General features: G+C 57.6%; 1 protein-coding gene and 2 non-coding genes across 4 annotated transcripts; all 3 read right to left on the reverse strand.

Moving 5' to 3' along the window:
• Position 1: 1 nt before the first annotated feature.
• On the reverse strand, positions 2–6,946 carry LOC120863987 (suppressor of SWI4 1 homolog). Of its 2 annotated transcripts, XM_040240751.1 has the most exons (13): positions 6,850–6,946; positions 6,591–6,761; positions 5,973–6,074; positions 5,727–5,777; positions 5,252–5,422; positions 4,588–4,664; positions 4,290–4,397; positions 4,052–4,175; positions 3,885–3,963; positions 3,651–3,780; positions 3,411–3,577; positions 3,234–3,320; positions 2–1,407 (listed from the first exon to the last, which is right to left on the reverse strand). In XM_040240751.1, the coding sequence occupies exons 1-13, from the start codon at positions 6,865–6,867 to the stop codon at positions 311–313; spliced, it is 2,382 nt and encodes a 793-aa protein (XP_040096685.1). In that variant the 5' UTR covers positions 6,868–6,946; the 3' UTR covers positions 2–310. The 2 variants fall into 2 exon arrangements, with proteins under 2 accessions (XP_040096685.1, XP_040096683.1); XM_040240749.1 differs by lacking the exons at positions 3,234–3,320; positions 3,411–3,577; positions 3,651–3,780; ... (7 more) ...; positions 6,591–6,761; positions 6,850–6,946 and adding an exon at positions 2,576–2,639.
• On the reverse strand, positions 4,471–4,548 carry LOC120864951. The gene has a single exon (XR_005721290.1). It is a non-coding gene; the product is annotated as a small nucleolar RNA U105B (small nucleolar RNA).
• LOC120864942 lies at positions 5,852–5,936 on the reverse strand. The gene has a single exon (XR_005721283.1). It is a non-coding gene; the product is annotated as a small nucleolar RNA SNORD105 (small nucleolar RNA).
• Positions 6,947–11,770: the final 4,824 nt, after the last annotated feature.

An 11,770-nucleotide genomic window follows, 5' to 3' on the forward strand; every position in this document is an offset into this window, starting at 1 on the left:
GCCTTGTGCCATTCCATTTATTCCCTGATGTCAATCACACTGTTGTGGGTGGGGCTGGGGCCAGGGCCAACCTCCCCACCCCCCCATCTTGGGTTTGCTCTGTGGCCCTGCCCAGGGTTAGTGCTGTGAGTGGAAGCTCCTGCAGCTCTGGCATGGGCGCCCCCTGGTCCCACTGGAGGCCTTTTTGTGGGGAGAAGGTGGGGGCTCCTGGCTTGTCGGGGGGCTCAGGGCCGGGGGCCTGCTCTCTGCCTCCATTCTGCTACTGGGTTCCAGCATCTTCTGATGAGGAGAGGGCTGAAGATGGGCCGGGTCACGGGCTCAGCTCGGGGGACTGGAGTCCTGAGGTTTGGGGGGTGGCTGTGACGTTGAGGGGCAGGGCTTGGCTGGAGCAGGTGGTGTTCTTTGGGGTCTGTCCCTGCCCGCAGCGTTGGCGGCAGCAGTCCAGGCTGGGCACCACAGCCATGTAGAGTAGTGGGTGGATGCAGATGGCTAGGGGTACAAGGCCCCGTGTCACCTGGTGGGCCAAGTATGTCCTTTGGGCCAGTGCCTTCTCAGCCGCGGCCTCACTCGCAAAACCCGGGCAGAGGGCTCGCCAGCGCAGCCGGGCGTACACGTTGAGCACTGCTGTGATATAGTAGGGCACGTAGGAACTGGCATAGAGGGCCACGCCGCTGGCCACCAGCACTGTCACCTGCAGCTTGTTGGCTGCCGTCATGCCATGGCTGTGCTGCACGGCCCGCCCCAGGGCGCCGTAGGCTGCCAGGGTGAGCAGCAGCGGCAGGCCGCAGCCCAGGGCCGCCAGCGCCAGGCTGTAGACCCGGTAGGCCTCGAGCTGGCTGTCACCCGCCGTCCCCAGGCACTTGGTACAGGCCCCTGGGCTGGTCACAGAGCACTGGCCTTGGTGCTGGGACCTGCTCAGGTGAGAGAAGCTGAGCGTGGGGGCAGCGAGCAGGACCGCCAGCGCCCAGCCAGCGGCGCTGACAGCCCAGGCGTGCTTGGGCCGCAGTTGGCTGTGGGTGAAGAACGGGTGGACGATGCCCATGTAGCGGTTGAGGCTGATGCAGGTGATGAAGATGACACTACCCAGCAGGTTGCAGGTGAAGAGGAAGCGCTCAAGGCGGCAGGCAGCCTCCCCGTAGCGCCAGTGCTTGGGCGGGTAGAAGTAGGCAGCAAGGGGGGGCAGCGTCAGGGCGTAGAGCAGGTCGCTGACCGCCAGCTGGGCCGAGAAGATCACAGCTGGGGGCCAAGGGCGCTGCTCACGGCTGCAGAACCGGTACAGGGCCAGGCTGTTGCCGGCCACGGCCACCAGGAACTCGGCAGCCAGCATGGGCCACAGAAAGCCCTCTTGGAGGCCACTGAGGATGCGATCTGCAGCCTCCAAGAAGTTGACTGGGCACTGCATGGCACCTGTGAGCAGAGGGTGTGGCACATCAACCCTGCCCCTCACTGTGGCTCCCACTGTGGCACCCTTACCTGTTGTGTGCCAGGAGCCCCTTGTGGGCATGTTTCCAGAGTGCTTTTCCACACCCAGGAGGGGGGGTGCCAGCCACAGCACCTTTGTACAGAGGGACTCAGAGACCAAGGAAGGGTAGAAGCTGAGTCCATTAGGCTGTGTCCTGGGGCAAGGACCAGGGAGGCACATAACCTGGCGTTGACCACCAGAGCCACCAGGGCCTGGGCGGAGAAGCAAGAACCACCCCCCCGCCCCCACCCTACAACTCTAAGTCCAACATCTCAGAGTCTGTACCCTCAAGTGTCACCATCTACCTGGACCAGGAGTCTGGTCCCCCGTGCTGTCCCTGCTCCCACCCTCATCATCCATCTGTCCTCACAACCTCCAAAGGGCACCTGAGTCAGGTCACAGCCATACACTCCCGGACTCCCTACCTACCTGGAAGAAAAACCGATCCTCATCTCTTCCCACAGTGCCCTGAGGGAGCTACCACTCCCACCCCACGCACTCATTTGTGGCTCTCACCAACCATGGTGTCCTGGCTGTTCAAGGCAAAACCTAACCTCAGGGCCTTTGCATTGGCTGATGCACCAGGCATCCCTGGAGGCAGTCCCCAGCACCTCCTCCTGGTCTCAGGTCCTGAGGTGACCCTAACTTGGCGACTGCTCCCCGTGGTCCCCTACCGTGCTTATTTTTCCTCCACAGCTCTATCCCCATCCACATGACCACTGTTAAGGAAAATCCCCAGAACTTTCCCGAGGGTAGAAGTGCCCTGCTCCTGGCCTCCGCATGCCAGCACTCGGGATGCGACAGTGTAGGGGAGCTGAGCTCTGTAATCTCTCCTTCATACACCCCACTCAGCCTCAGCTTTCCTAGGAATGGCCTGGACTCGGCTGGTCCAGCAGGTTGGCCATCAGCTCTGTGCACGTACCCCTTCCACGACTCAGATGGCTCCTCCGCTTTCACTTCTGCCTTGCTATCCCATCCCTCTGGTCTGGGAGGAAGTGGGTCCAGCAGTGATTCTTTACCCATCTCCCCACCACCGTCTACGAGCCGGCCACCTCCACCCCCAAGGCCCTGGATGTGCCTGGTTTCACTAGCCCGGTCTCGCTGGCTCCTCACCTGAGATGTTGCTGGCTGAGGCTCGCATGGCCTGCCTCTGGGTCTGCAGCCACACTGTGTCCCGTGCAGCGTGCTCCCTTCTGAGACACAAGCTGCCGCCGGCCCCTCCCTTCTCTGGCAGCACCACTTTCAGACCGCAAAGGCCTCACTTCTACTTCCTGCTTCCCTCCTTCTGACAGCACCCAACCTCCAGAGCTTCTTCATCTGCTGTGGGGGCACTGGGTAGGCTGGGGACGGGTCCAGGGCCCCACAGAAAGGTCACAGCTGTGTCACCCTGGCATATGAAATAAGACCTTGCACGTCCACTGCCCAGGTACAGACAGAGGCCCGGGTACGGAGCAGAAAGCAGGCCCACCATTTCAAACGCAGACTCAGCCTCATGAGAAATGAATTTATTAGAGGGGAAGGTGGGAAAGCAGCTCTCCTTTATGAAAGGAAGCCGAGGGCTGCGCCTGGAGGCCCAGGAGGGGAGCCCAGCACAGCATCTCTCGGGCCCCAATCTGGGGCGTTCTATCCGCCACCCAGGCTTGGCCTCAGGTTGCTCTCTTGGGTGGCCGAGGTCGGCCTTGCCCACGGTTCCTGGCAACCCCCCTGTGTCCCATCTTGGCCTGGGCGCCTGGGCCCCTGCCCTTGGCCTTTTGGGGCCTCCGATCACTGCCTTGGTCCGGCTTCCGTTCCTTCAGCCGCTGCTTCTTGCCTGGGGGCCCAGTGGGCCGTCTCCTCTTGGCTGCCTTTGGAAACATGTCTGCAGGGAGAAATGGTGTCAGGGCCACCAGGGCGCAGGGACAGACAGGTGCGTGGTACCCAGGTGCCCTGAGCCCTGTCTGCCACACACCTTCATCAGGCTCCTCGCCCACAGCCTGGCGGAAATACTCAGCTTCATCCTCTTCTTCCTCTTGCTGGCTGGTCCCCTCTGCCTCTGGTGGGGCCCCGGGGTCCTCTGCATCGCTGTCCCCATCGGCCTCTGCCCGCGCCCGCTTCATGCCCGCCAGGCTCTTCTTCCTGGAGGAGGGACATCGGTCAACATGGCCGCCTGGACCTGGGACCCCGCCCCACCTGCCTGGTGACCACACACTTGTGAGCCTCTCGTTGCTCCCGCTTGCGCCGAACATTCTGGGCCTGCTGGTCCTGTCTCTGGGCCTTGAGCTGCAGCTTCTCCTCCTTGGCAGCCAGGATGGCCTGGAGCTCCTCCTCTGTTTTGTGCACTGAGCAGGAAGAGGCGGCCACTGAGCTCTTCATCCCCAAGACCCGGGGGAACCCGCCCATGACCAGGCCGCAGGCTCCACTGTGCCCCCGGCCCCACCCTCACCGAGCCTGTGGAACAGCACGTTGCCCTCTCCGACCCCCTCTTGGATCTTGATGAGCTCCAGCGTCATCCGAGGCCCAATCTGGAGGGACAGCAGAGGACAGGATGGGGTGTCAGTGCCTCCTCAGGGATGGGGGGAGCCACCAGGCCTGCCCTGCACTGGGCCTCACCTCTGTGAGCCGCACGGCACTCTGCTGGGCCCGCATGTTGCCACGCCCTGCCACAGCCTGCGGCAGTTCTGTGATGTTGTGCTCGCCGTCGGGCTCTGCCTCACTCTCCGACAGCCCTGCGCCCCTGCGTGGGGGACACAAAGGGCTCAGCAGGGGCTCCCTGGCACCGAGGACAGCTTTGGGGTCCCCTGGAGTATGGTGCCCCCAACCCCCCACCTCCAGCCCCAACCCTCCTCACGTGGCCAGCAGTTCACTGATGTCCTGCAGGCGACTCATGTTGGGGAACTTCTCCTGGAGAAGCTTCTTCATCCCACGACTGGCACCCACAGGGACCACCTTGATGCTACTGTAGGGGTCAGAGGGAGGCGGGGATGGAGGAGCCATGCGGTCACAGGTCAGCTCTACCCTGCCAGCCCTTTCCACAGTGTGTCAGCGCGTTTACTTTGAGATTGAGCAATCACAGTCTCAGCAGCTGTGCTGTCATCAGCCGCACATGGGGCCAGGCAACCCCCGGCAATTCCCCACTGAGAACTCACTAGTGACGGAAATCCAGCTCCTGGGCGTCAGGGTTGTAGTTGATGAGAAGGCAGCGCTTGATGGTGTTCAGGTTCACCTGGGAGAGAAAAGCGGGCACAGCACCTGCTGAGTTTTCCCTGGGCCTCCCTATGTGCCAGAGCCCCTGCCGAGCCCTGGCTCTGGCCACACTCCAGACGGGCGGCCTGGGTGCTGCCAGCACTGCAGGGACAGACGGGGCTGCAACTGGTGTCCACGGGCTACCTGGGAAATCCAGCTTCCGAGGCCCATTGAGGTTACCCACACTGGACTCCCCGATGACTGGCATCTAATTAACCTAATTTGAGACCCACTAATGCCAGGGATCAGGAGCCAGACCGATTTAAAGAATCCAGTCCTGCCTTCTTGTCTTTCGTATCTAACCTCAGACTAGTGTCTTCACCTCTGGCAGCCTCAGTTTCCCTCTCCGTAAAATGGAACACGCTACCTAGCTTAGATCAGCATTCAACGAAAGCACGCTTAAAAAATAAAATACCACGACCTGCCAGATGGGAGAGCATGAATGGGTTTAGAACTCAGGATCCAGAACTCTCAGCCTTCGGGCTAGGAGGTGAAGACTGAGCCTGAGTGTGGTCCTTGCTGCCTGCTTCACCTACACTCACCTTCATCATACATGGCCTGGCTCACCTTATGCACGTTGATGGAGGGGAACAGGTTCTGGAACATGGTAGCCATGAGCTTCACATGCATGCCATGGGGGCCAAAGCTGTTGAGCACCAGGAGGGGTGGGTGGGCAAACTGCTGCTCATGCATGCGGTGCCGGCGTAGTGAGGAGACCACATCACGCACCAATGTGTACTGCAGGAGGAGGTGAGGAATGGGTGACCACCCGTCCAGCACACGCAGCTGGTGCAATCCCCAAACCCAGCTCCTGCCCCTCGGAGCCCTCACGTCACCTCTTGTGTTGTGAAAGTCGCTCAGTCGTGTCTGACTCTGTGACCCCACAGACTATACACACGGCCCATGGAATTCTCCAGGCCAAAGTATTGCAGTGGGTTCTCTTCTCCAGGGGATCTTCCCAACCCAGGGATTAAACCTAGGTCTCCTGGGTTTGCAGGCCGTTTCTTTACCAGCTGAGCCCGATGTCACCTTGAGTCCTTACCTTGTTGATCCTGAAGGTCAGGGTGGGGCCTCCTGGGAGACGCATCAGTTTCTGCAGAAGAAAAGAGCTGTGAGGGTTGAGGTGTCTAATTCAGGAGTGGGGTTGGAGGGGGTGGGAAATGGAGACCACTGCCTGTCTCTTCAGAGCGTTTACTTTGAAGCCAGAATCATGGCAGCTCAGAGGCACAAGGGTCATCATGAGAGCAGGCAGCGGAGGAGGGTATGGGGAGTGAGAGCATCCACTCACAAAGTAGACGTTGGTCTCTGTTTTGCTCACAATCAGGAAGTGCGTGACCCCAAGGGGCCCAGCCACTGCTACACAATCTTTCAGAGAGTTTTTCTTCCGTATCTGGAAACGATAAAAAGAAAAATGGACAATCACAGATAACCTCTTATTAAGCAAAGCCTTTAAGCCTAACCTGTTATGCCATTTCTTGCACTTAACCCTTTAGAGAACTAAGAGGAGAGAGGAATGGAATGCTCTTGGCCTCTAGAGCCAATCAGACTTTAACTGAAGCTTCTGTCTCTTGACACTGCACCCTCACATTTTTCAGAGGGCCCATCTGAGGCTCAGCGAGGTTAAGTAACTTGGCTCGGGCCTTTGAGAGAAGCCAGCTTTGCTAACTCGACTCCCCTCTTAACCATCAGCCTTAGGCACTCAGCCAAGCTCCATGTTGGGTGCGTTTATTTGCTCGCCCTCGCTGCTGCCCCTCAAAGACCTGAGAGGCTGGCACGATGGTCCCCATAAAGGTCCCTTTCTCCAGCCTGGGAAACTGAGGCCCCCAGCGGTTTAGAGGATGAAGCCACCCCCGCAGCTGAAAAGACGAGGCCCAGGGCGGGTGAAGGTGGGCTGGGTGATGCAGACCTGCAGGCGGGTGGCGGTGAGCGGCTCCATGACCCGCCTCAAGTCCATACTGAGCTGCTGGACGCTGCGACCCACGCGGCCCCGAGCAAACACGAACGAGTGCGGCTGCGCGGCATATGCTTCGAGGTTCCGGAGATGGGCCTGGGCGCGCGCGCGCTTCTGGTGCCGGGACTGCGGGGACAAGAGGCAAGAGGTGAGCCCCGCGGCCGCTGGCGGAACCCCGCCCGCGCTGCCCGCTGTCCTGGTCGCCGCGACTCACCCTCCTCGACTGTCCCATGCCGCCGTCCTTTCCACGAGGCCTCGTCTGCCGGCTGCTTCCGGCGCCGCTCCGCTCACTTCCGGCTCCGGGGAGGCGACTATGTGAGGCGCCGCGATGACGTCACCAACAGTGCATGCGCACCAGGCGGCGAGAAAAATCCTTGGAGGGGTTGCTATGGAGACAACGAGGGCCTGTTTCTACGGAAATCAGGGCGGGGCCATGGTTCGAAATGAGCCGCTGGTTCGAAAAGAGGCGGTGGTTCGAATCCCGCCTCGGCCATTTCCACCAGCTGTGAGATTTTGAGAGCCAAATTATCCACTCTGAGGCTCCTAAAATATCCTAAATGATCATCATTTTCTCTCTGACCTGCGAATTAAGAGAGATGATGTGTACACAATACTTGGCACCCTGGCGCCAGGCACTTGGGAGCCTGAGAGGAGGGTAGCGCCTTGGCAATTACTCGCTTGGGCTCCCAGCTCCTGAGGATCAGCTGTCCCTTGCAGAGGCCCTGTCTGTGGACTGGCTGGGGGATGGAAACTCCACATCACCTTCTGGAAATTCAGGGCAAGGCGGGCGCTTGGTCAATAATTCCCCCGCTCCCAGTTTCCGCTCAAAGCCCCAGTCTTGGCCTCAGGCCTCTGGCTTCTTCCCCAGAACCTTCGGGTGGGGGAAAAGATTTCCCCCAACATCTCTCTCCCTGTTCCATCTGTTTCCTTCCCGTCTCCACTCCCCACTTTACTCCCCTCCCTCTTTTGTCTCCCCACCACTTGCTTCCCCTCTCCTGTCTCCTCACTCTAATTTTTTCTCCTCCTCCCACTTCTGTCTCCCCCTCCCCATCCCTGCCTTCTCCCTGTCTGCCTTCCTCTCCCCAGCCTTGCTCCTGCCATCAACTGTCTCGTTCATCATCTATAAGTTTCCGTCTTTCTCCTCTCTCTGCCCCTTTTCCCATTTCTCTCTTTTCATCTCTCTTCATCACCCACCTTTCTCCCCACCTTCCCTACGTCTCTCCTCTGTCTCCCAGACACTCCCTTCCACTAGCCCCTCTCCTTGACTTCTGAGGTTTCTTTCTCTGCGGCCAAAAGGGGGAGCCGGAGGAGACTACCAGTGGGGGGCGGAGGGGCCCCAGCCCAGGCCCAGAGCCCAGCCTGGCAGCGTCTCTCAGATCTGGGACGACCATTTCCTCCTTCAGCTCGGGAGGCCACTCGGGTTACGAGCTCAGGACAGTAGCAACTGGGAGAGTGTGTCTGCTGGTCGGGGAGGCCTTCTTACAAGGAGACCCTAGTCCAGTGGGGGCTCTACGTGAGTCGCTTTGTACCTCTGAGGGATGAGTGTGTGGTTACTGCTGCTTTTTCATCCTTGCAGGACTTGCCCTGTGTGAGGATGTGAGAGTGTGTGGGAGATAAATAGAAACTTGCACTGGGTGGCAGGCGGGTATCAGGGGCTTGTCTCCGCGGTTTCCAGTTGGTTTGTGTCTCTGCCCTTGCCTCTGTGTCACTGAGTATACTTGGGTGTGTGTGTGCCTGACGTGAGGATACGGACACACTCAGCCCACAGAATATTTTCTTTTGTCGTGATGTATGTGTGTATGTGACCACGCTTTGAAAAGTCACTGCCCAAATCTGTGCTGTGTTTCCAGCTGTCTTTTTCTTTTTTTGCCACATCACAAGGCTTGTGGGATCCTAGTTCCCTGATCAGGGATGGAACCTGGCCCCCGGCAGTGAAAGAGCGGAATCCTACTCATTGGGCCACCAGGGAATTCCCTCCAGTTGTGTCTTTTTAATTGGATGTGCCGGGCAAATCCATGGACACACACACATACACACAGATTCCATCTATCTTTGCTGCTTTGTGCAATGGTTTGCATGTCTTATTGGGGTATCTGTATGTGTCTTTATGCTTCACTGTTACACAGGAGTGTGTGACTGTCGTGGTTATGTGTGTGAGTTCTGGAGCCATGTTACCTGGGCTGAATCCCACTGCTGCTTTTTTCTTTGGCTGTGACCCACAGGCCAGTTGCTCACCCTCTCTGAGGCTCAGTTCTCTGCTGTAAAATGTGGCTACTTACGGAGACCAGCTCAGGTGGCCAGGATTACATGAGATACAAAATGAGATACAAAATGTTGAGTTTGGAGTCACCCGTCAGGCAGCAGGTGCTGCTGAAACTCGCCATTGCGGTTCTCTGTGATGTGTGTCTGTGTGTCTGTGTCTGAGGCTGGGATTCACCCCAGTCTCCTGGGCCTGCAGCCTCCCACGCTCTGTGCTCTGCTGTTGGCGGGACGTTCAGGGCACTGAACTGCGTTATCAGGCTCTGGTGGCCTGAGCAGGAGGGTCTGGCAATTCTGCCTCTGTTCTCACGTGGGAAATGCTAAATATTTACAGTTGGAACTCCCTGGCTTAGCATTTCACAGCTCCAGTTCCAGGCTCTGGGTGGCTGGGGTTGGTTACCACGCCTCCTTCCTCCTTGCTCTCCCACTAGCCTCTCCCCTTCTCCAGTTCAGAGGCCCTGCTGGACCCTCAGCTCCTTCTCGGACTTCTTGTGTCTGCTGTGGGCCTTGTGGAACTCAGGGTCTTGGTCGTGAGAGGTGAGAGCACAGGAGGGTGGGAGGGTAGGTGGAGGCTGAATCTGTCTGTTGGGAAACCTGGGCCTCGGTTTGGCTGAGGGGCTCCCCAGGCCTCCTCTTTACCACAGGCTGAGATTCCAAAAGGCAGCAGATGTTACACACACTCTAGTTCCAAGGGGTTTGTGTGGGTGCATGTTCAGTTGTGTCCAACTCTTTTTCGGCCTCATGGCCTGTAGCCCGCCAGGCTCCTCTGTCCATAGGACTTCCCAGGCAAGAATACTGGCATGGGTTGCCATTTCCTACTCCAGGGGATCTTGCAGACCTGGGATTGAACCGCGTCTGCCGTGTCTCCTGCGTTGGCAGTCAGATTCTTCACCACTGCGCCACCTGGGAGTCTCCAAGGGGTTTGGTCTATCCCGATGATGTAGGGCCTGAGGTCTTCCAGGGTTGGGGGCAAGGAGAGGACCCTGCTCTGCCCTGGGGAGCCAGTGCTTGGTGTTTGAGTACCATTGTGAATATGCCTTTCTGCGGCTCAGAACCCTCCACTGCTCCCACAGGACTTGGAGTAAAACTCCAGACCCTCCTCTGGTCCCTGCACACTGTGCCTCCATCACCTCCTTGTCCTCGCTGCCTCCTGCTCTCCCCCTTTCTCATTCTGTTCCCACCTCACAAGCCTCCCTGTTATTCCCTGGGCATATCAAGTTAGGTTCCACCTCAGGGCCTTTGCACTTGCTGTTCCCTCTGCCTGAATGATTTTCCCTTTATTGCTCTTCCTTCAGGTCTTCACTCAAGTGTCATTTTCTCAGTGAGCTCTGACTCCTCTACTCATTTATTCATTTATTTTTATTTTTATTTTTGGCCTCGCCACATGGCTTATGGGATCTTAGTTCCCTGACCAGGGATAGAACCCAGGCCCCTGGTAGTGAAAGCAAATTCTGACTCCTTTATTTAAAGTGCCCCCCAGCCCAGGTCTCTCCCATCCTTCCATATTTTTTCTCCTAAGACTTATCACTCTAAGACCTACCTACTGTTTTTTTCCAATCTGCTCTGTGAGGCCAGGGGTTTTGTTTGTGTTGGTCACAGCTGTGTCCCCATCTCCTGGCACACAATAGGTGCTCAAGGAATGCTTGTTGAGTGTGTGAATGAGGTAATGTGTGTGATGATGAAGCCCACAGGACACACGCTTGTGTGGCCACTAGGATGTGTGAGTTTGGACAAAGTGGATGTTGGTGCAGACAGGGCTGACGTGGACTATTTCCTGAATGTGGGCAAATGTACATGGGAGGAACGTGTTTCCCCATCTGAGAGGCTGCAAGTGTGTGAACCCCAGGAATGAAGCCAGTGGGGGCCTGAGTGTGGATCCTGCAGGGCAGAGGGTTAGTGGCCACAAGTATATGTCCTTGAGTGAAGACACCTATATGAGCTCACCTGTGGGAGTCAGGGAACACCTGGGGGGTGGAGCATGTGGGTGTTGCGGGGCCTGTGTGGCACCAAGCACTGTTTTAGGAGCTGAGGACAGAGCAGTGAACAAAACCCAGACTCAGTCTCTGGGAGCTGCTATTTTGGTGGAGGAATTCAGAGCATAAACAATGGCAAATCAATGAGGCAAATGCAGAATGACAAATGCTGAAATGGCAAAGACCACGGGGACTTCCCAGGTGGTTCACTGGCTGAGATTCTATGCTCTCAGTGCAGGGGGCCTGGGTTAAATCCCTGGTCAGGAAACTAGATCCCACATGCTGCAAGTAAGACCAGTGCAGCCAAATAAATAAATATTTTAAAAGAAGAAGAAGAAAGAAAAAGTCCGTATAGGGTGTGCCCAGGAGGGGCGACTCTAAATGGGGTAGTCAAGGAGGGCTTCTAAGGAGACAGCTGAGACCTGAATAAGGAGAGGGAGGCATGATAAATTCAGAGAAGCATATTCCAGGCTGAGAAAACAGCAAGTGCAAATGCCTTAAGGCTGAAGGATGCCTTATGTGTTTGAGGAACAGCCAGGAAGCCAGGGTGGCTGGAGCAGAGTGAGTAGGGTGAACAGGAGGAGGTGAGGAAGGGAGGGGACTGGACAGAGCTTGTAGAACTTTCTGCGCTGCAGGAGGACTTGAGTTTTTCCTCTAAGTGAGGGGACATGACCTGACTTGGGTGTTCACAGGCATTCTCTGGCTGCTGTTGGAAAAATAGAGCAGAACCTGAGGACAGAAGCCTGGAGACCTGGGAGGTAGCTGCTGTCAGGAAAGCCAGATGGTGTCTTGAGCTTGGATCATGGGATGGGGTTAGCCTGGGGTGGTGGGGGGTTATGTGCAGGAATTCAGGGTCTAAACACCACAGCTGACAGGCCTGGCTGAGTTCCATCTGCCATGGAG

This window comes from Oryx dammah, unplaced genomic scaffold (genome assembly GCF_014754425.2).
Source record: "Oryx dammah isolate SB20612 unplaced genomic scaffold, SCBI_Odam_1.1 HiC_scaffold_5, whole genome shotgun sequence".
Lineage (NCBI taxonomy): Eukaryota > Metazoa > Chordata > Mammalia > Artiodactyla > Bovidae > Oryx > Oryx dammah.